At 38.7% G+C, this 22,116-nt stretch overlaps 1 protein-coding gene across 1 annotated transcript in view; it reads right to left on the reverse strand.

Moving 5' to 3' along the window:
- LOC127369695 (cadherin-12-like) overlaps positions 1–22,116 on the reverse strand; it is a 98,140-nt gene that overhangs the window by 42,092 nt on the left and 33,932 nt on the right. Inside the window, exons 2-3 of the mRNA XM_051411305.1 lie at positions 20,784–21,216; positions 2,588–2,882 (exon numbers count right to left, since the gene is read on the reverse strand). Coding sequence (XP_051267265.1) covers positions 2,588–2,882; positions 20,784–21,029 — 541 coding nt within the window. The 5' untranslated portion in view covers positions 21,030–21,216. The remainder of the gene's footprint in view (positions 1–2,587; positions 2,883–20,783; positions 21,217–22,116) is intronic.

The raw sequence follows: 22,116 nt of genomic DNA on the forward strand, positions 1-22,116 counted from the left end.
TTAGTGTCTCAATCCTCCCTAACAAAGCCACACATGCCTGATTAGACATGCCAGAGAAGGGCTGCATCATGTTCAACGCGGCTGTACAAGAGATGAGATAATACATTAATGTCGTTTTTAGTTCAGTAAAGGAGAGGAAATCCACAGCTTGAAGAGCTCATATGTAGTGAAAGTTTAAAAGCCTTTAAGTACGGCTGACACCTACGCATTTCCAGGGGACACAGGTAACAGCCTTTACCCTAGCTTTGAGACAACAAACACGGCGAACAAATTCTATTCACGCAATTATGGAAATTCAGGAGTGTGATTAAGAACTATGTGGAAAGAATGCCTTCAAAGGTCATTGCTGGTAAACATAGGAGGAGAATGCAGACCAGTTTTGCTAAATATAGATTATCTGTCTGAGTTCATTAAATGTTCTTAACATTATTCAACAAATTACTGCATAATGCAGAGGAAACCAATTAACATAGAACAATATGCAACGTATATAGATTTTATATTCAAATATGAGGAGAAACAGAGATCAATTTGTGCAATCTGACTGATCCCACTGGGAAAGGATTTCTGTGGAGTTGCATGTAAAAGTCTGACACTGACAATCTGAAATGCAACTTTGTAGACAAGGAGTGAATCAACAAATTCATCAAGCTTAAGACATTTTGCGGTAATTACTTTTTTTTTTTTTTTTAATCTGTCACGTTCTCTAAACAATTTAGGGATAGGCTAATTGCTAACAACTCTCAGGAAGTCTCTGGATTATTGCCATGAGTGATTTTACAATGTTTGGCCACAGATTGGTCTTCATTACCGATTATTATTGCATATTTATGTTCAGCAATTCTCTCCTTTAGTTTTTGTTTTGCCCTGCTAACATAAAAAAACATCCACATGGGGATTCTTACCCAAGGCAACAAGGTTGTAACAATTAATGAACCCATTGATCACACAAGTCCTGCTGGTATAAATATTGATAAAGACTTTAGTTGGTCTGATGTTAAAACAACAGTTGCATCTCCCATGGTGTGAATAACCTCTGAATTAGTTATTGCACTGGCAGGGAAGGTAACTTCTTACACAAATTGTTGGGGGCTGCTGTTTGAAAAAGATATTTCTGATAGTGGTATCACTCAGCATAATTTGATAACACTGTAACTTGCTTATTTTTGTGATAGTGAAGGTTATGGTGCACCCACAGTTAATTTAGTGTTGTTTTATATTAAGTCAGAATTGTTCATTTGCACTGTAACTGCACATTTTGTGATTCCACATGTTTTCTGCACTTTGTAGCACTGTGGCATTTCCAGTTCCAGCACACAAAAGCAACATTACTATTTATTTAACAAACATAAGACACTAAATACTGTAGATTCAAATTTAGCCTCTTCCTAAACAGAAATCCATCGCATTTTGTCCTCAATTATGTTCATGAATGATTGCTTATTGATTTAACCAAACTCATCACAAGGAGTAAAACTGTTTCCTGTTGCTCTTGAGTGAGATATACAAAGCCTTAGTAAATGAATGAAATAACCCTTTTGCTGATGTCATCAGGGTTTTTTCATTAATGATTTTGCTGATGTCATCAGTGTTATTCCATTAATGATTTTGCTGATGTCGTCAGGGTATTTCAGCTTGGGCTTGAGACTTCAAATTTATAACATAAAGCCTTTTTTGCATATATTTTTTGGGGGGCCTTTTTCCCTTTTGTTAGATGGACAGAAAAGGGAGAGAGCGAGTGGATGACATGTAGGAAAGGGCCACAGGTTTGATTCAGACCCGTTGCTGCTGCAGCAAGGACTTACTGTAAAACCAGATAAGTTAATTTAACAAAAAAAAGCTGAGTCAATTTTTTAGGTTAAAAAATATTCTTGATGAAGACACTTTAAGTAGTAATTTGAAGTGGCACTAACTTAGTTTTGTAAGTTATAGAAACATTCCTGATTCATAACTTGGGTACTGGGTATTTTATTTTCACAGTACACAGTTAAAGTCATTAAAATTATAAAATTTTGTACTAAAATTACTAAATCTAGACTACTTAAAAATGTTCTCTTATCTTAGAAAATTCTGTTAGTTTTACTTAAAATTTTTGATGTAATCACAGTCACACTAGATGTTTGGTTGATTTTTTAAAACTTGTAAGCGTCTCTCTGATTCTACATTAAACAGTTGCAGAGCAGCTTATGATTCAGAGGGGCTGGGCTGTTGTTCCAGCTTTCAACCCATCCTCTAGAGATTGCTGATTTTGTAGTTTTGAGGGCTTCATTGCCATTCAGATCAAGAGGAACCATTCTCCTAGCGAAATACCTTGATCTGTTCTCCCTGGGGGTGGGGGTGTATAAAGACAAAGCTGTGAAATATATTCGGGGCACACCAAGAATAACTGGTTCTGTGAAATGTCAAAATCTGTTGGGTAGCAGCTTTGCCCCTCTGGTTGTACCTGTGATGCTCCTGAAACTTAACTTTTGTATTCTGTAGTTCAAGAGGAGAAAACAAAGCTGTCAGGGGAAAATCATTCAAATTAAAAAGTATTGGCTGCTCTTAATTTATTGGACAGAACCAGTCACTAAAGATGGTCACTTACCTACTGGTGACATCTCAGGGACGCTGGCCCGATATGGTCCCTCCAGGAACTTTGGCTCATTGTCGTTGATGTCTTGAACCTTGATTACAAATTCTGATTCAGGCTCTAAGGGCCTATTGGTGTCGATGTCAACAGCCTGGGCGCGAAGGGTGTAGTAAGGCTTCTCCTCCCTGTCAAGGCTCCTTAAGGCATGGATGTCCCCCGTTGTTTGGTCAATTGTGAAAATGGAGCCAGCCCCGTCCCCCGAGAGAGTGTACTTCACCGCACTGTCCCCCTTATCGAGGTCAGTGTGCAGCTGAAAGACAAAAGAGGAAAAAGACAGGTTGAGTGCAAACATTGGCACAGATAATGATTCATTGAAAGCACTAGGGAAGAACTGTCAAAGAACACTATTTCACAAAGAGAGTCAAGGAAACTGACTGCGCATCAAAGAGCAAATTCATGTCTCTGCAAAGATCTGCAAAACACTAAGTCATGAGAAAAATAAAATGATCGTACTTTCAGAACGTTTCACAGATTAATGAGGCTAAATCTCTCATAAATAATGGATTCCCTCAGTGCAATTATGCTGCAGTGATAGCTCTTCACCATCGTGGACCCTTTTCTATTCAAGCATGACTCAAAAATCTACTCTTATGTGGGACAGGAGATAAGAGTTTTTCTCAAAGTGGCAAAGATCAGACTGTGAGAACTAGAGGTAAATACTCTCTAATTTTGGATGCCTTCACCTGACAGCAGAGATATGTGACCAGATGACTCTCAGAACAGTTGCAAAACACCACTACTCCAGCCAGAGAACATCTTTGTTAATACAGATCCAGGGCCACGGCAGCTCTTTGTACAAGACAAACACATTCTGGGCTGGTGGCAGAAAGCTTATTGACATAGTTATGTTTCCCTCCCTGGGGAAATCAGATCAGTCATACAATTCAAAGCCTTTTAAATATTTAAGGGCTCGGATGAAATGTGATCATCACCATACATGGATATGGATTTTTGCCTTCTTATCAATGGCATGGGATTTCCACCAACACAGTTGAACAGCAGTCTTATTTCAGGAGGCAAGAACTGATATTTTAAGCACTAAAGCGGTGGCATAGTGTAGACAGCTAACTGGAGGACCTGCTGGCTCCGGGCAGCGTGGATTAATTTTTCTCTGTCAGAAAAGCTTCCATAACCTGCACTGAGATACCTCTAATTCTACACTTTATGGCTGACTTTGGGGCCTTTTCTAGCACTGTTAAAACATAACAGACATGGTGACTTTTTTGGTTGCTTGTGGATGGGAACTTGTGTTGACACACTGTAGTAAAGTAATGCAAAAATATAGCATCAGCAAGCCATTAATGTCCTGTAATCACATTCTGATTTATCAGCCTAGAATCCCTAGGAATTATGTCTACATTGGGCATTTTATGATTCCTGATGTCAAATGCCAATGTTCAGTGCCAACACAGGAAACTGTGTGCCCTATATGAGGATGTGGAGGCTTGTAGCATGTCCAACTTTCATGCTGGTGACCTCCCGTCACAGACCTGAAATTAATGTTTACAGGTTTATTAACCACAACCACAATCTTTCCCCACCCTCATCCAAATGTTTTAGTTGCTGTATCCTAACCATTAACCACATTTAATGTACCATAGCCATGGTCTTTTGCTCACCTTTCCATAACTGCCATGCGACAGCTAATGACTGAATGAATCCACACACTGACACTGTCTTCTTTTGTAATTTAGTCTATTTTATTTTTTTTTTTTTACCCAGCTAGTGAATATTAAGCTATCATTTGCACATAAGTAATTTCCCAGTGAACCTCCATTTTAATAGCAGTCATGGAGAGGAAAATTTGAGATGCAGCTATAAATTCTCTGTAGGTTACGGTTCAAAACAACCCAAGACACGCGAGCGAGCACAAACACACTGGGTGTTATTGGTGATTCAGTGCAAATTGCCCAGTTCACATAAGCATAGCATGGCATTATAAATGTCTCACCCATGGTGCATTATTCATTTCTATTCAAATGAATATGAATTATCTTTAGTACATGACCCTTGTTGGGTGACAACTAGGTCCCATAACGTTTTATGCAACAAGCACAAAATCTAAAATGTAGATTATGCATTGGCCATGTAAATAATGCTACAATATGCTACTCCCCCGCAAAGTAGACGATCTGACATCGAAAGAGAATAGATTGCTCTCTCCATTTTTCCTCACTCATCACTAGACTAGACACTTTAAAGTTTGTTTGTATTTTAAATATATTTTTGGGGCTTGTTATGCCTTTATTGATAGGACAAGGTAGGCAGGAAAGGAGGTAGAGAGAGAGGGGGGATCGAACCTCGGACTGACCTCGGACTCCAGGACTGCACCCCTCATTAATGTTAAGTTTAAGCTGATAAAGCATTCAGTTTTATTCTTGGTGAACATTAAATATTTGGTGAAGAAGATTTTTTATTTTTTAATCATTTATTTATTATTCTTATTCTTATTTATTTTTATTTTCACAGTTGAAGCCAATATAGGCAATGGAAACTTCAAAACTGTAGCTTTATCCTCCTAAAAAGTGCTTTCATATGCATGCACTGGAGCTAAGACTTACAGTAATTATTAGTGTAAGTGTCATGATACCCAGGTTTAATGAGTTGTCACGCTTCACTTTAGCCCGTGATTGACAACTTGAATGTCACACCAGCTTAATGGTGAATACCTCCATATAACATTTTTTTTTTTTTTTTTTTTAGCACCTTATAATTAACACATCCAGGCTTCTAACAAGGAAGAGGTGTTGAGTTCATTTCGTTTACCTCAGCTTACTTTAATATTGTAAAAATTGTATACCTTTACAGTGAAAAGGAGGTGAAAGACAGTCTGAAGGAAACTTTGAAGAAACTTTTCCAGGGACCAGAAACGGCCCCAGGTTAAAGTCAGCTATCTCACCTGCATAAAGTGCAAATAAATGTAACCTGCGCCGGAGGGAGGGGGTAGAAACAGGTGTGCACTCACAGCCCCTGATATGAGCGAGAGAAGATGTACGTGTTAAGTTAATGAATGCTACCTGGATACAAATACAGAGCATTGGACTCCGTAACGTCATCCAAATACTATCTGTAATAACTTTACTGGAGTTGTAAAGTTTGCCAAAGCCCACGCAGTTGATTAGGGGAGCTCCATCACCTTGGGAATGGAGCTAAGCTGACGTTACAGAGTGGAGCTGCCCACCGGGACGCGTCAAACACATACGACCTGTGTTTGACCTGTTGACCCCATGGTGTGTTCTCCGGCTGCACCTTCGAAGGACTCGGCTTAGGAGGAGAACTTCAGTCGACAGAAGTTTCTGATATCAATTTGGAAAAAAAACGGACCTGAGGATGTTTTGACAGAGATGGAGTTAGGCTGGGAAAAGGTAGGATATGATTGTGTTTTATTTCATTTAGTGGCGCTTGGAGGCCGTCCATGTTTGATCTGTGTCATTCTGCTGTCAGCTGCTGAGCCAGTGAGTTAATGTATTGACTTTCAATGCAGTTGTGTGTTGATCATTTTGATCAACATCGAGTAATTTTTACTTAATTATCCTGTCTATTTCATGATTAACTTTGAAACTGAGAAAATGAGTTATTGGAGTTTTTATGTTGAACATTTTGCGTGATTTAAGGCAGTCGGACAAAGTTTATCGCATTCAGTATCAGTTTTCTATTTCTTTATTAAAGTTACTTTGAACACATTTCATAAATACATATTATGATATTTATATATATAAAAAAATCCTCATTAATATTAGGTTGGTGTGATCTTCAGTATTTTATTATATTCTATTTTCTGCTATGTTATGCTGTTGGTTAAGTGGCTGCTGTAGTTTTGTGTGTTTGTGTGAATTTAATTATATTTTCTCAACACAAACCTTGTATACCATGTATTTTATCATACTATCTTTCCTCCACGAAACATGTATTGTACTTTAACATGTTGTCAATCCTTGAAATCACGTCATACAAACAAAACAAAAACATATTGAAAGGATATCTGGGTGGTTCTGCACACAGATGGAATTATGGACTGGACGGCAGATTCGACACACTGTGTGGACGTTGTCTGACTACAGAAGGTAGGACATTATTATGCTCTGCTGCTCGGCTGCTGTGCCATTGAGTGAGTGTTGGTCACTGTACCGTCCAGTTGCCTCTGTGCATGTATGCATGCATGTATGTCATGGTTTCGACCCACCTGCTGTGGGGTTGCTGGCAGTGGTTGATTTTTTTGTGGATGAATCCTTTTGTCTCTTATTAGCTATGGACATGTATTTATTAGCTACGGATACATTGTGAAGTACTGCAGCTGAGCTGTTATGGTTGTTGACTTCATCTTTGATGGCAAGTTGGCACTATCACAGTATCTCACTGTGATAGTTTTAGTCAGGGGTTGATTCAACTGCAGCACAGATGCGACATGCCTCTAACATGCTTCTCTCTTCTGTCTACACACATATATCATTTTATTATTTTCTTTTCTAATCTATTCCGTCAATGCTGCTTGGGTTAAGGTCGTTATCTTGGTTACTGTACCACTAGCTTGCCTCGCTGCGTGTGCATGTCATGCATGCACATCTACCTGCCACAGTGCTGTTACCAATGCATGCTTACTTGTGCTTTTTTTTGTATCTGGTTTTATTTGGAAAATGGCTACACAGTCTTCTGTAAAATCCTTTGGCCAGATAGCCCCCTCTTTAATTAAAGTGCCCCCATCAGAAAAAATGGGAAGTACTTATTTGAGCAGTAATGATCACAGTTATCTATAATTTCTGTGAAAAAGCAGGTCTGGCATGTCTGTAGAGCAATAATTACTAGCACAAAACCACTAGGATTTCAGCCGTATGTGTTTAAGCTCTTAACAAAACTGAGGTAGAGAGCTATGAGTTTTCATACGTGTTTTTATCTAAATAAAATAGAGATACACTAGGGTATGATTTGGTTTTAAAAAAATACATAGATAAACAAAATGCAATCATCCCGCTATTGCATTTTCAGATGAGCCAAATGAAAGCAAACTATTTCTCGTCAGGCTTTTGGCTGTCAGCAGTATGGTTTAGGAGTGGTGCTGCCCTCAGGTGATCCCCAGAAACTTGTGCTTCTAGGTTTGCCAGTCTTTTAACGAAACACTGTGCTTTCCAGTGCTGTGTTTTAGTCAGATAATGACAGGGGATCCTGCAACAAGAGTAGCTGTTTTGTGTAGCTGTTCATTTATTATCCATCTCGTTTCCTATTGTTTTGCAGTCCATTCACACTGTATCATTACCTCCTCCAAGGAGGTTATGTTTTCTGTGTCATTTGTTTGTTTAGTTGACAAAAAAACTACCAGTCCAATTTTCTAACTCGGTGGAAGGGTGTAGTCTGGGCCAAGGAAGAACCCATTACATTTTGGAGCGGATCCAAATCACGGGACGGATTAAAAGATATTTTTTCACTTTTGTTAATGTTTTTATACATGGGTCAATTGTAATGCAGTCATATATAGTGGTTGTGCTTGCAGATTTGTGTATCAAATTAGACTGGACCATTGGCCATGGTGGAGGTCTATGCTCTCGCAGTGCCCTTCTAATTTATAGTAGATTATCTCTAAGAAATTACTGTTGCAGGCTTTTGCAGACAGTCCTGTCAGACAGACAAAATGACAATACCATAACAACCTCATTCAACCTCATCCTTAGACCTGATGAAAATTGTTACTCCTTTTGTTTGTGACGTAGCAGGCAGATTACAGTGGCAGATGGACTGTTGCAACAATGTAGTCATAGTAGTGTCCACAATCTTTCACTACTTAGACCTAGCCAAGAAAAACTCACTGCTGACAGAAAACATACTGGGATGCACGGAGCAGCATAAACGTGTGTCCAATACCACAATACCACACGGATCACCTGCAACACTGTCGTGTAATTATAATGTTCTATTTTTGTTGAGAATATTTTCTGAGATACAGTTTGTGATTGCATTATATTGCACGATGTTCATCTGAACTTGCCACCCACTCCCGGTGAATAAAACACCTTACAATGAAGACTATACATTATAGGGCTGAATCAACATCTTTTCTGACACACTCTCAAAAATTAAGCAGAGTAAGCTTCACAGCAGTATCTGTTGCAGGGCAATTGGTTTGGATTGCATAATATTGTTTGGGTCGTCATGATAGTTTCCATCATGTACAACTGCATTGCACAAAGGCATTTAAAGGCAGATTGACAGAGAGTGACACTAATTCATTATTATACTGATAATTTATCAGACTTTTCAGTCAACACACAATACTCACGATTTGTTTCTTATTGCATAAATTATCACTTTGTATTCATGGCAAATGGGTAGTTTATAGTTTGTTGTCCCTTGACTGACAAGAAAAGAAAAAAAAAAACATATTTTTCAAATTCTCAGCTTATTCAATACAAATCCCCAGGAGAGGCACCTGCAAATCGATTCAGAACTGCACAATTAAAGATGAAAAAGAAATGCTAATGCAAACATAAAAAGAATAGGCACATTGCCCCATTAATTATAAGTGAAAGTTGACTGATATTAATTAAAAATTCCATTACTCTAACAATGGTAATCAATTATATAAAACGATTCATTAATATGGAGACAGACAAGGGCTTCTTTTAATGTACAAAACACCCATTTGGCTCAATAGACAAGAGGCAGAATCACAGGCACAACCTTCTTAACAGTATGTCAAAAGAAAACAGGGGATTTTACTAAAGAGAGAGGGGAAATTGTCCATTCCTTTCTTGTAACAGTTGTTTCCAATTTATAGCACATGAACCAACAAAACCGAGCCTATGCATGCATAATTCAAATGATGGCATTACTGATAACCTTATGCAAATCTAAAAAAAGAAGCAAACATACATTTGGTTAACACAATGCATGTGCAGAATGACTCAATGAAAGCTGGCTCACAGAGACTGTGTGATAATATTCACCCATATTATGGTGAGAGTCTTTACACTCCATTTTTCATGATAAGCATAATTAGCAAGATGCTCTGCTCAGGGTACCAGTTGACATGGCAGCTATAAAAGGAAACAGGTAGTGCGAGGAACTGAAATAAGATTCCTGTTACCATCCAAAACTCACCATCTGTTTGAGTAATTGTGTTTGCATTCATAATATTTTTTTCTCTCGGATGATTGCGCAGTGTTCAGAACTTTTCAAGACGCATTTTTTAGATTTACATTTTACACAGCCAGTTTGTGCTTTTGTCAAATGGATGTTTCAGTGAGCATGAATCAGGTCAGAGTCTTGCTTAAGCTCATTTAGCCAGGATTTATGGCTCTTTATGGACATGCATTAGATATTTCAGGGTTCAAAGCTGTGACCTATAATTTCCACAGTGTTGCCTGGAACAGTTGCAGGCAATGCAGATGGTCAGCCAGTGCATCAGCAGTGTTGTCAAAACAAATTACGGCAGGCCTATTGCTTATGTCCTATCAGTACAAAATACTGCTATCGAAGCTACTCAACTACTGCTGGAAATTGGGAAAATTGTAGCCCCTCTGTACTGGCTGTGGACTATTCGCATACTTAGGCTAGTGACTGTGCTTTGCAGGGAATTCTTGGCTCTGAGAGAGGGTGGTGTTCCCTTTTACTTTCAGGATTTGCAGCACATGGTCCCTCATTGGATATGCAGTAAACCCGCATATTGATTAATTTGAGTGATTTTCAGAGGAGAATGTAACCAACCTCTGTAGAAAATGCTGTAATTGGATTTCTGCAACCAGGATTATGCGGAGCTGCTCTCAGGAATGCATATGGAGGCCACAACTCTTTGCAGATAGTGAGCCAATATTGTTCCTTGAATGGCCCAGCAAACCCCACACCAACAAGTACATTCACAAATCAGTAAACATTCTGAAAAGGATTGGCATATCTTGTCTTTAAATGCAGTTAAATCGTGCTGGCAAATACCGGAGGGTATACTGGTTTTAATTTCCTATATTATATGAATTTTTGTGTTTATGAGTCTATTTTAAAATATTTAGTTTCAAATGGAAGCAATGTTAAAATTGTTATTTTTAAGTTAACTTTTTTACTATGTTGCGGTTTGAATAATTAAAAAAATGGTTTACTGCAGCTGTATCGTGCATTCTGATTCCTTAATGAATAATAACATTTTTGTGTAGCCAAGAAAACCCTATATTACTAAAAGCTTTCAGTATGTATGCAATATGAAGCCCAACTGAAATTAGAAAGCATTTATTTGTTCTGAATCACTCGTCCTGCGTTCTCCACTAAAAATAGAAACTTAAAGGGAGACATTTATATTTCATATGTTTGGTTTCATTATGGCGCCTCCTAATTTTACACACAATCTACGGAAAATACTGTTACGCTATGCATCTACATAGAGTCAGACCTCATTTTTGACACAGCCAACCAAATCTGAAATAAAGCAGAAGTGTCAGCAGTCTATCATAGGCAGAGCAGACAGTCACACTGAGCCAGACAGCAGAGCGCTACAACACCAACCCACATTAGCTTTCCTGCATAAGGCCTCCCCCTTATCTAACTTCAAAACATAAACATGTGTTCATGGTTCATCTGCACCCTAGCTTGTTGACTGAGCAATATTTTCTGGTACACCGTATAAACATGTCCCCTTTCTGGTGCAGCAATTTATCATAGATTTATTATACTTTGTGAATAACTTGATTCTGATCCATATTTAATGATGGCTTACGCTTTCAGCAAGACATATACTATCTCCCATCAAAATTCACACTACGTGCTGTTAATCAGTGTAAATCATTCTGCATCCATTGCTGCTTTATATGCTTCCCCGGCCTACCGCTGACTTGAATTTATTTTTATGCTGCTATTCATTATTAGGTCTGAAACTACCCTTCAATCCAACGGCCATTCAAACACTGTCCCACCAACCGAGTAGTGAGATGACACACTGGCACTATGTCGGCATGGTGGCATGCCGTAGGCGCCTCCATGTTTGTGCGTTGTCAGGCCAGTGCCATGTCATACCATGAGTGCTGGTTGCGTGGCAAGTTTTCGCAGGTAGTCAGTGGACTGGTGAGCTGCTGATGGAAAAAAAACACTATGTCAAATGCTGCAGGCTTATTATAGCTGATCGATATCGGCTTGCGAGCCATTTCTTTGCTGCTGACAGCTCGGAGCTTGCCATCTAGGTTGTGTCATGCCTCAGTCAGGTAATGGGGACGGAGAGAAAAAAGTGGCCATATAAACACAGCGGGCTATACTTGTAGATATGCAACAACAGAAAACATGTATAGGAGTGTGTGTGTGTTTGTGTGCATGAGTGTGAGAGAGCAAGGGAGTGAGAAAGAAGGGAGATGGGATAAAGAATGGGATAGATTGACAGATATAGCCTTGGGTGTCTGAAAACAGATAGAAAGGTGTATTCACCTCTGAAGCTGTATTAGTGCAATTCAGTGCTGTGTACATCTCACCTTCTGTTGTAAACAAGCATTCGTCAAAACCCAGACAACTACATTTACTGTTTGTAGATGGACACAGCTTGTAACCACAGTCGTCATATAACTTTGACCTAAAAGTCAACAATGTGAGGAACTACTGGTATGCAATAAGTACCAGCTTTAATCATGCATTACTGAGAGTTTCCAAAAATACATGTTGCATGATGCAAGGTTATATTTTACATAACAAATAAGATGGTGTAATAATGATTTTTGACATTTCATATTAATGTACATGATTGTTATTGATCTTAAAGACTGAGGTTAAGGCTTGATTCCCTTTTCTCATATCACACTTGATTAAACAATATAGTGATATTGATACGACATACAGAATGCAATTTTCTACCCAGAATCACAACAATATTGCCCATCAATGTCAAGGACCAAATGGAAAATGTTGACCATGGGAGTAAGTGATACTGATTGGGGCATTAGCACACCGTTTGGAAATATGATCCAGGCAATTCAGGGGAAAAAGTCCATTACCCATGAGGACAAAATATATGAAATATATTACTTTGGCAGGACAGATGAATGGCATCATTAGCTTTTATTTCAGCTGTTCTTTTCAGAATTTCTTGCAACATTCATCATCAACATACATTACAATTGTAAATGCGCTCAACCTCTTAATATGTTCTAACGAGGAGCTGAATCACTGGCAAACCTCATGCATATTCTCCAAGAGAGCAATCCTTTCAAATTACTTTGCACGTGACAGTTAATTACTTGAGCAACAATAACTAGATTAATTTAAGGGTAAGATCATGTATGAGCATTTTATATGATTGTGTTTTATACAAATTTTACATAATGTGCAAGTTTTCTGCATTCAAACATTTATCCATATCTGAGGGTAATTTCTATTATGAAATAATTGTGCTAACACTAGTCTAGAGGCTAGGGTCGTCTCATTGCAAATATATGTACTTGTGTGCTTATGTTCCGCGTCTTAGTGATTGCAGTATTGTTGTGTCAGACAATCAGTTACTGCATTAGATATGCTTTATGGAGACCATGGATATATCTACAGGATTATTGCGTGGCACTTTGCTCAGGCTCTGCGAGTAGTAGCCCTGCTTAGCTCTAGGTCACCGAATAGACCTCTGCATAGAACCGTGCAAAGCAATCAAGTTATGAAGCCTGTGATTTCGGAGTCGCCGTTAATTAACTGCTGGCTTGCAGTACGTCTCACTGAAGTATTTTACAGCAGTGGCTATCATCATGGTGTATAAACAGGTTTGCTGCTTTTATATTGGGCTCTTCAGGTTTTCAAGCATTTTACAGCTTAATTCCGAAGCATTTAAACTGAACCAGATTTAACAACATGGAACACGCTATCGCTAGTAAGCCTGGTAAATTTCATATGGTCAGATGATGGAATCTCTCTTTGTTGTGTCTGATGCATAAGTCTTGTTGAAAAGGTTTTTATGTCCTTCTTATAGGTCCTCATTGAAAGATTAAATTGCGGGCTCCACATCAGTAATAAATCTCAGCCAGGTGTGGGGTGGTACTGGGAGGTAGAGCCATCAATAAAAAGAAGGATGGTCATTCCTTGTCAGGCAGGAAGCAAGGGAATAAACAAGTTGTAGGAGAAACTGGCCTGCCCTTTCTAGCAAAAGTGGTTTATTGACTTGTATTTAAATGAGCAACCTTTTGTTTGCAAGCGTGAGAAACGGTGCATTGGAGCATGCCATCGCATGCCATCGCATGTTCTGTGTTGCAGTAAAGGGCTTTAAGAGACTTTCTTTTCCTTTCCTTTCCTTTCATAGTGTGACTCTATCTAAATTGATTGAATTTCTTTTAACCTTCAGTGCATTGGGGGTATGATGTTTGCTTTCTGAACTTAATGGCTGCATTGATGACTTTTTTAAGAAAAGCGATTCCCTTCCTGCGTTTTCTTGCCAAGTGTATAATTTGTTTAGCCCCCTTTGAGAGAGTCTTGCACGCTGCCTTGCTATCATGTTCCCATGACTTACTGCGTATGAAAAGAAAGCACGGCTGCGTCTCGTGTCGCTTTCTTTTGGAGGCAACACAGCAGAGTCTCAGTGACGCGCAAGGATATATTATTTTTTTTGGGGATACAGTGAGAATTTAGAGACCAGGTTGTCCTTACCTGGGTCCAATCACTCATCAATGAGATGGCAAAGAATAAAATGATTGGACTATGTACAGACGCTCTCTTCCCATCTCCTTTTACCTCTTTCCAATTTCTCTGTACCTTCCTATCTCTTCATCCTCCTCATACACAAAACTCGCTCTTTTCTTTCACATATATATATATCCAAGCCTTTGCATTGTGCTATAACAAGATAATGTCAGTGTAAATTATTAGACAACGCCTGAAATGAAAAATACTAGTGTACAAATTTGCCATGCGCGACATTCCATCCCCTTGCATCACAGTGGCACATTGTATGGTATGTTGTCAATACAAAATTGTAGCATCTGGTCAGAAAATCCCAGTATTGTTAATGATGACAAGCCTAATTGATGTATAGCTTTCGATTATACCTCCACTGCTAGTAAGCGGACATTATATTTACCATGCTTCCAAATGACAAGCTCGGTTCAGAAGTGCATTCTGAATCGCCACATTAGTGTAATTGTAGGTAAAATATGTCAAACAGCAATTCATGACGATTATGTTCAGACGGAGAGTGCCATGATGCTAGAAAGAAATGCTGAAAATAGCTGCTGAACTCAGCGGAGAGTTTATTAGAGAGTGAAAGGAAGCAGCTTGGCTTGATATACAACCACACCACTAATGGCAGATTTTTCTTGCAGATAATCACAGCTCAGCATAGGAAAGGCCTCAGCATTATCTAATTGTGAGTGCACAGGGTTGTTACATCAACCCCCTTAAGCCCTCTGGGCTTTAATTGCTAATCTGCAATAATGTGGTCGTTGTCAAAAGGAGATTGTCAGACGTTCTTAACATGTATAGTGGCATTAGATGTGAAATGTTGGTGCTCAGAGTGATTTTTAATCAATACGTCCTTTGTTCTTTTGTTTCACAAGTGACAGAATAATTATTCATGTCTTTTAAAAAACTGTCTAGGGAGACAGTCATACAATTATAATGGTTTTTTCTTATTTGTTTATTTTTTCATGATGATATTGGATCTTGGGAGTAAACACAGCACTGATTCTCGCTCAGAAGAGCATCCTCGTAAAGAAACTTGGACAGGTATATAAGTGGTATAAAACCTTTTTTAAATATCCTTGGCGGTCTGCCTTTTCTTTATTTATATTACAGGTCCACTGTGGTATTAATACCTCCATTGTACTGTTTAAAAAGTAAATTTGATTCACTCTAAGTAGCAGTTGCAAGTTCCACAGAGGAATCTTAGTGGCCCAGAGAGTTTTGAGACATTGTGCCTTTTATGTGAAATATTTAATAACCACTTTTCTAAACAACTGCAGCTCGGTTGCCCTTGAGCAAGGCTCCAGAGTGGTTGCGTCCATATTAATGCCTGCAGTAGGGACCAGTAGTAGTGCTAAAGACCATGCTGAATCTTGTCATGACCTTATTTGCACCTCAGGGAGTAAAGAGGATAATTAAGTAAGTAGTGTGAGTTGCAGTTCCCAGTTGTGATTGTAGATTTTTATAGCAATCCCTTCATGTTTAGTTTGTTCCACCTCGACTTGCCTGACCAAGAAGCTGTTAAGTCAAGAATATATAAATTCTGGCATAAATATTAAGATGTAGTATTGTGTGTTTGTGTGAAATAAATATGAATACATTGCTGTACTTTCTGTTTTTCACAGTTAGACAGTTTTTGCCTTCAAATTAGGTCGCATGCATTAAATGTTATAAGAGCCTGAGTCTAAATTTCTTTCTCTTTCTTTATTTTGTAGTCACACCATACCACCAAAACAAGTGGAAATGCAGACATGGCATATTTTTCTCCTGGTGTCGCAGAAGAAAAGAAATGTTGCTTTGCTTGCACTCATTAATCTGAAATAGACCAAACAGCGAGTAAAGATGGATAATGTTTTTTTCAGTCTGTTCTTCCCTCCACCATTCCCTGCATAAGACTAATATTTACCTGCGCCTCGTATGATTGAAACAGGAGAAGATAAGGTGTGCACATGGAAGAGGAAATTGTATTTTGCATGTTATGTATGTAATAATAATTTGATATAACAAATTAAGTCATATATGCATTGGGTCGTAAGCAAGGCCCCATCTGCTTGGGTAATCTATGATTTGATGACTGAAATGTGGTGTTTTTGTCTTAATTTAAATCATAAATATAGTCAACCAGTGAATACATAATCTGTACACAAATGTAACCTAAAAAAAAATCAGTACGGTGCTTAAAATTTAAACTAAAATACCTCCAATGTAATGCAAAACACTAAAACAGCCCTTACGTAAATTAAAGTTAGTCTGATAAATCTGCCAGATATACTGGCCAATATTAGCTTAGTGCATGTATATCTGTATTAGTCTGTGATAGCCTTTAAGTAACATGAAATTGCAATAAATTAATGTCAAACAATGTTCAAGGTTATTTAGGAAAAGTGTCACCATTACGTAGCTTGTCCACCAGAGAGCGCTGACAAGAAATCTCCCGCTCAGTATGAATCTTGTTCACAATTTAAAAAAACAGAACAAATGTTTTATTATTTTCTGTGTAGGGATGCAGCTAACGATTACTTTTCATTATTGATTAATCTTCAGATTATTTAAAAGAAAAGTAGTTTTTCTGTTGATTGAGCAATTGATCGAGCAATTGTTGAAGCTCTAGTTCTGTGTTTATGTAAAAAAGAACATACTATTGGCCAATATATCTCCAATATAACAGATTTCTTAGACTCCCAAATACCATTATCAATATCGGCCTCAAAAATATCTATACAGTAAATGGTACCCAATGATACTTCCCACAGTAATCTTTAGTTGTGACCGTTTCAGAAAGTATGAGCATTTCGGAAGATGTAATATGAGGCAGCTGAGTTTCTTTTGTGTGATTCTACTGTACTGAAATATGTTTTTTTTTGTGTCCACCATGTGCAATATATCAGAAGCTGGAGAGCACTGAGATGCCCAAAGCTAGTGCTCCAGTGCTGATCTGGCTGTATTATTTACACCGTACAGGCGCTTCAGGATTGCACAGCGGTTTAATGGTGAAACAGATTAGTATCAACCATCAAGTAGCATTACATAATAATTTTTGTGGTATGGTGATGGAGCTTCTAAATGTGCCTGAATACTTGGTGTATGCAGGTTCAGTGAAGTCTAAGTCTTATGAGGATGTTTGGAAACGAAAAAGGAAAACAATTAGGCACTCACAAGGACAACAAAATGTTATCATGTTGTTTCCAAACATCTGCTGTCACTACAAGCAACCACCGGTGCATTCAGGCGAACGTCACCAGTTAATAGGGAAACTAGTTGATCCGTAACTCTGGTACTCTGACTCCCCGACTCCACCGCCACCCCCGCTCCCTCCTTCCTCCCTCCTCCCTCCCTCCCTCCTCCCTCCCTCCTCCAGTGGTTGTCTCACATTCTGTATGCTGTCAGAACTGACAAAATTACCGCATCTTGTTAGTAATGTGAATTATTATATGAATTTTAATGCCCAGTGCTAATTAGTAGTGATTTTGCTGTTGCAGTTCGTGTTGGCATTGATGCATTTAATACAACGCTCTTGAAATAGATATTATTATTGCTGACATGGTCATGTTTTGGTAACAAACAGCACAGAATTTCAGCACATTTCCGAATAATATTGTCTTCTTTTATTAGTTTAATTGCACTGTGAGGTAAAATAGAAACCAACCCTGAAAGCCTAACAAAACACTTTGTATTGATCCGGAGTCCTCAGAGTTACATAGCAGGCAAAAACCCCTTGAAGCTACAGATAAATAAGCTCTGACTTCTTCATCCGGTTTGACAATTTTTTCTCTCTTATATTTAACACCTGCTTAACTGCTACAACGTTCACTCTTTTTCCTTGTGCTTTTGATATTAAATATACTAAGGCTTCATAAGAATACAATAGCTATCCCATTGTGTACCAGTATCTGTATATAGGAATATAAGAAGAACAACCCCGCCACTACTTTACAAATATCATGTTTCAAAAGGATACAGGCTATGTATTACTCAAATGGACAATGTTCACCCCTCCCTCTTCTCTTTACAGTAAGTTTTAGAGGTACGTCAGATTTTGAGACTTGGTTTGTGTAAAACCTGACATGTTGTTATCCTTTGTTGTTCTCTGTACAGTGATGCAACCAAAAAAAAGTTAAATTATCAACATTTAGGGTAATGCCTTAAGGGTAAGTTAATTGTGTATGCATCCCAATTCATCAAATTAAATAGAAGGAAAATTCTGTTTGATTCTAAGCATATCTTTACAGATCTCATAAATCTAAGCAGAGCCCTTTATACTAAAGCATAAAGTCTCATTGTCTCCGTGTATTTAAGGAGGATAGGATGAGAGAAAACAAACACAAGAAGAACAGCACTGCATGCAGACATTTTGAGGAGAAATGGCTCATTATATCTCCTGAAAAAGCATAAACACGCTGCCGTCTCTCACTCACACACATCCAGGTTGTCGTGTGCTTATTGACAGAGGTGTATAGTAACGAAGTAGATGTACCGTTACTTTGACGTTTGCCACCTCGTTACTCGTTACAAATTAAAATAGAAATCTAATTAATCATCAAAGGATTATCTGGAATGGGCGTGTCCGAGAGGACGAGAAGAACAACGTATGGTACTCCCAAGAAGATTAGTGGTAAGAGCGGGATGCGCGGTGCCTCTTGTGCCTACCACAGTGCCACGAGATAAAGGCGTTTAAGAACTCTCCATCCAACCTTAAGAAACACAAGGGGAGTTGTTTTGCTTCTTTTTATGCGTACTGTAAAAATACTTTGTTACTTGTACTTGTACTTTTGATACTTAAGTACATTTAATGTGAGCTACTTTAAGACTTTTACTCAAGTGATTTTCTTATGGGTGACTAACTTTTACCAAAGTTATTTTCAGTTATGGTACATTGTACTTTTACTTAGTTATTTTTTTTAAGTACTTTAGACACCTCTGCTAATTGATGTATAAATGAGACCGAGAGTAAACAAACAAAACAAAAATCATATAACCTTATTTATAAGCTAATGTGCAAATACATCATAACTATTGAGTATTCATTAATGCTCAAATAAGCAAGCAAGGCACAGAGGGAACACATACAGAGTTCCTCCTCCGCTCAGGCCCTGACAGAAATGTGTAGGCCTGAGAAATAATACTACTAATAATTTTGATAATTATTTCTTCAATTGATCAAGAAGGGCACTTCTGTCTCTGAGGGGAAAACAGCCCTATAGGCCAGGTCACTGAATGGAAATTCTGTTTACACTCTAGAGTGAATACATTACCACAATTAGGCATTGATGTATTACAGGACAATTATTCTTTGCACTAAGACTCATGGTCCATTAGAGTTCATTTATATGCGTTGGAAACAAAACCGTTACCTTTACAGGCCTCTGGATTGGTACTTGACTTGAGTCCTTGGCAGACACGGCACTGACACCCTGCCCTCCCAGTCTCCAGGCATTATGTGCTTTTATCCTGTTATAGCTACAATCAGTTTGAAACAAAAATCCTTTCCTTTAAGATTGTCCTGACAAAGGTCTGAGGATCTCATCTCCAAATGCTTTTCATATGGCAAAGAATCAGTCAATTATTTCGAAGCAGTGCAGCAGTCCAGGATTAAGTGACTTAAGGAGTGCAGCAGACAGCAGCCTCCCTCCCCTTTGCTTTTAGCCTCAGAGACTTCCACAAACAGCATAGCTTGTCAGGGCTGATTGCAGTGGCACTGGGGCAGATAAGTCAGTCTTACTATTATCCTATGTAAGCTAGGAGTGCCAAATTACAACTTTAGCCTTAAACCCCCACAGAGTTTACTTACAAATGTCTTAAGCCACAGTAGAGAATAAAAAATCCTATACTAAAAACAGAAAAGGCTAAGGTTTGAGGGGGGACAAAAAGACGTGTCTCATGGGATGTGTGTATACATCTCAGTCTGGATTCAGTTAAGGCTATTGGGTCTCTGCTGTCTTTTTATGGCTGTCAGTGTCTTCCCTGGCTCATAACTATGATGTTCTGACAGCTTTACAGGGACTATAATTTAAATTTATCTCTACCATGCCATCGATTCTCTCACCACTTCAATGTCATGTGTGTCTGGCTAGTCTAACATAAAATGTTGGCACAGTTCCATTAGCAGATATAGATTTTCCCACCCATGCCTGTGTCATTTATGTCTTAAAACACAAACAACAAGGGACAGATTTACAACAAGAGCATTATTAGATTAAAACGGTGAGGCTTAGTTCCAGGGACAAATTATTATAAATGAACTTGGGGCAGTTGCCATCAGAGTTGGTAGATGTATTGTTATTTGAATAAAAATCCCATTGTTAATGTGCATGTTTCAATAATAAACACATGGTGATATTTTATATTTCCGATATTGCCCAGCTGAAACCTCGCTCTACATTAGTGTCCTTTCTTTTCATTCTGTTCCTTTTCTCCTGTTTTATCTCCCTCACGTTCTATTGCTCCCTCCATTTACCACCAATTCAATTTCTCCCAAGCTCCTTACTATGTGATTTATGACTTCTCCCGTGCCATATAAAACTGGAAAAATAAGGCTTTTTACCTTGCCCACGTACTGCGGGTCTGACCCCATGTACTCCTCCAGTACAAAGAACTGGTTCCACACCCAGCCCCTTTTGACCCGTTGAAATCCAGCTGCCCCATTCCTCATTGGGCCCACCAAGCTCCTGGCGCGCTCCCTCCCCGTCCTGCTCCGTCCCAGTGGTGGTAAAGGTGGACGCAAAGAAAAGACTGAGCCGTCGTCGACTAGAATCCACAGGAACAGCAGCAGGCAGTTCCTTGTTAGCATTGGCGATCTGTGAGGTTCAGGTCCCCAAGTTAAAGTCCAGTGATGAGAAGTGAGCCACACTGAAAGTACTTGTGGACGTGGTTATGGGAAATGGGTGAGGTCGGGGTCCGTGCCAAGTGTGGCAAACACAAAAGCAGTTTTTCTGGGCCTGTCAGTATCCCACTCAGAGATTTATGGAGGTCATCACCTGAAAGAAAGAACACAAATACATAGTTTAAAGGGTTTGCTTCTTGTTGAATCCACATTACTTATATTAATGATACAGTGTTATTATTCTGATTAGAGACAGTCTCATAGCACACATGGTCATCATATATAGTAGTTATGGGATGTTAATAGCGTATTGTTCATGAATACCAATCACCAGGTGGCGCATACTCTTTACTCCGACCTCTCACCTGCTTTTGTCATTAGCTCCTCAGTGATAAATGATAGCACTGACATTCTCAATCAAAAAATAAGTGTTTTTATTTGCCTTACTGACAGACTGCTTCTATACTAGAGATTTCTCTTGGATGTATTCCCTGATTACCTAGATTACTTGTCTCTGTAGTGAAAACTATGACTCTGTTTTGGCTGTCAATTACAGACCAAGACCTGTCGGTGTTACAACAGTGTCTTGATTGCCCTTAGAGGTTGAAAGTCATGTATTATTGAATGACAGCGTAATGAGAGGGTGCTGATGAGCTTTTATGTTTCGCTTCGCAAACCATGTCTTAGTATTTATTTTAATCAAAAGGTTTCAGAAAGCTGCTGAACAAACGTGCAGTGGTTACATCAGTTGCTACCATCTGAACATACAGTATGATGCACTGGCAGTTCATATATCAAATTGACACATGTACCGTGTGAGATGTCAGTGCAAAGCAGCATGCACACAATGATTTCTTTAAGATACGTTGCTTTTTCTGAGACATCACTCCTATGAGGAACACAACCGATTTGACAACCAATGGCCACAGGAGATTGTTCCGCTTCTCGCAGCATGTCATTTGACAGACATGCATTCTATGAAAGAGGCAACTCATACAGAAGATTACCATAATCCAGCTCACAGACATGCAATTGAATATTTAATTTGTTCTTC

The sequence above is a fragment of the Dicentrarchus labrax genome, unplaced genomic scaffold (genome assembly GCF_905237075.1).
Source record: "Dicentrarchus labrax unplaced genomic scaffold, dlabrax2021, whole genome shotgun sequence".
Lineage (NCBI taxonomy): Eukaryota > Metazoa > Chordata > Actinopteri > Moronidae > Dicentrarchus > Dicentrarchus labrax.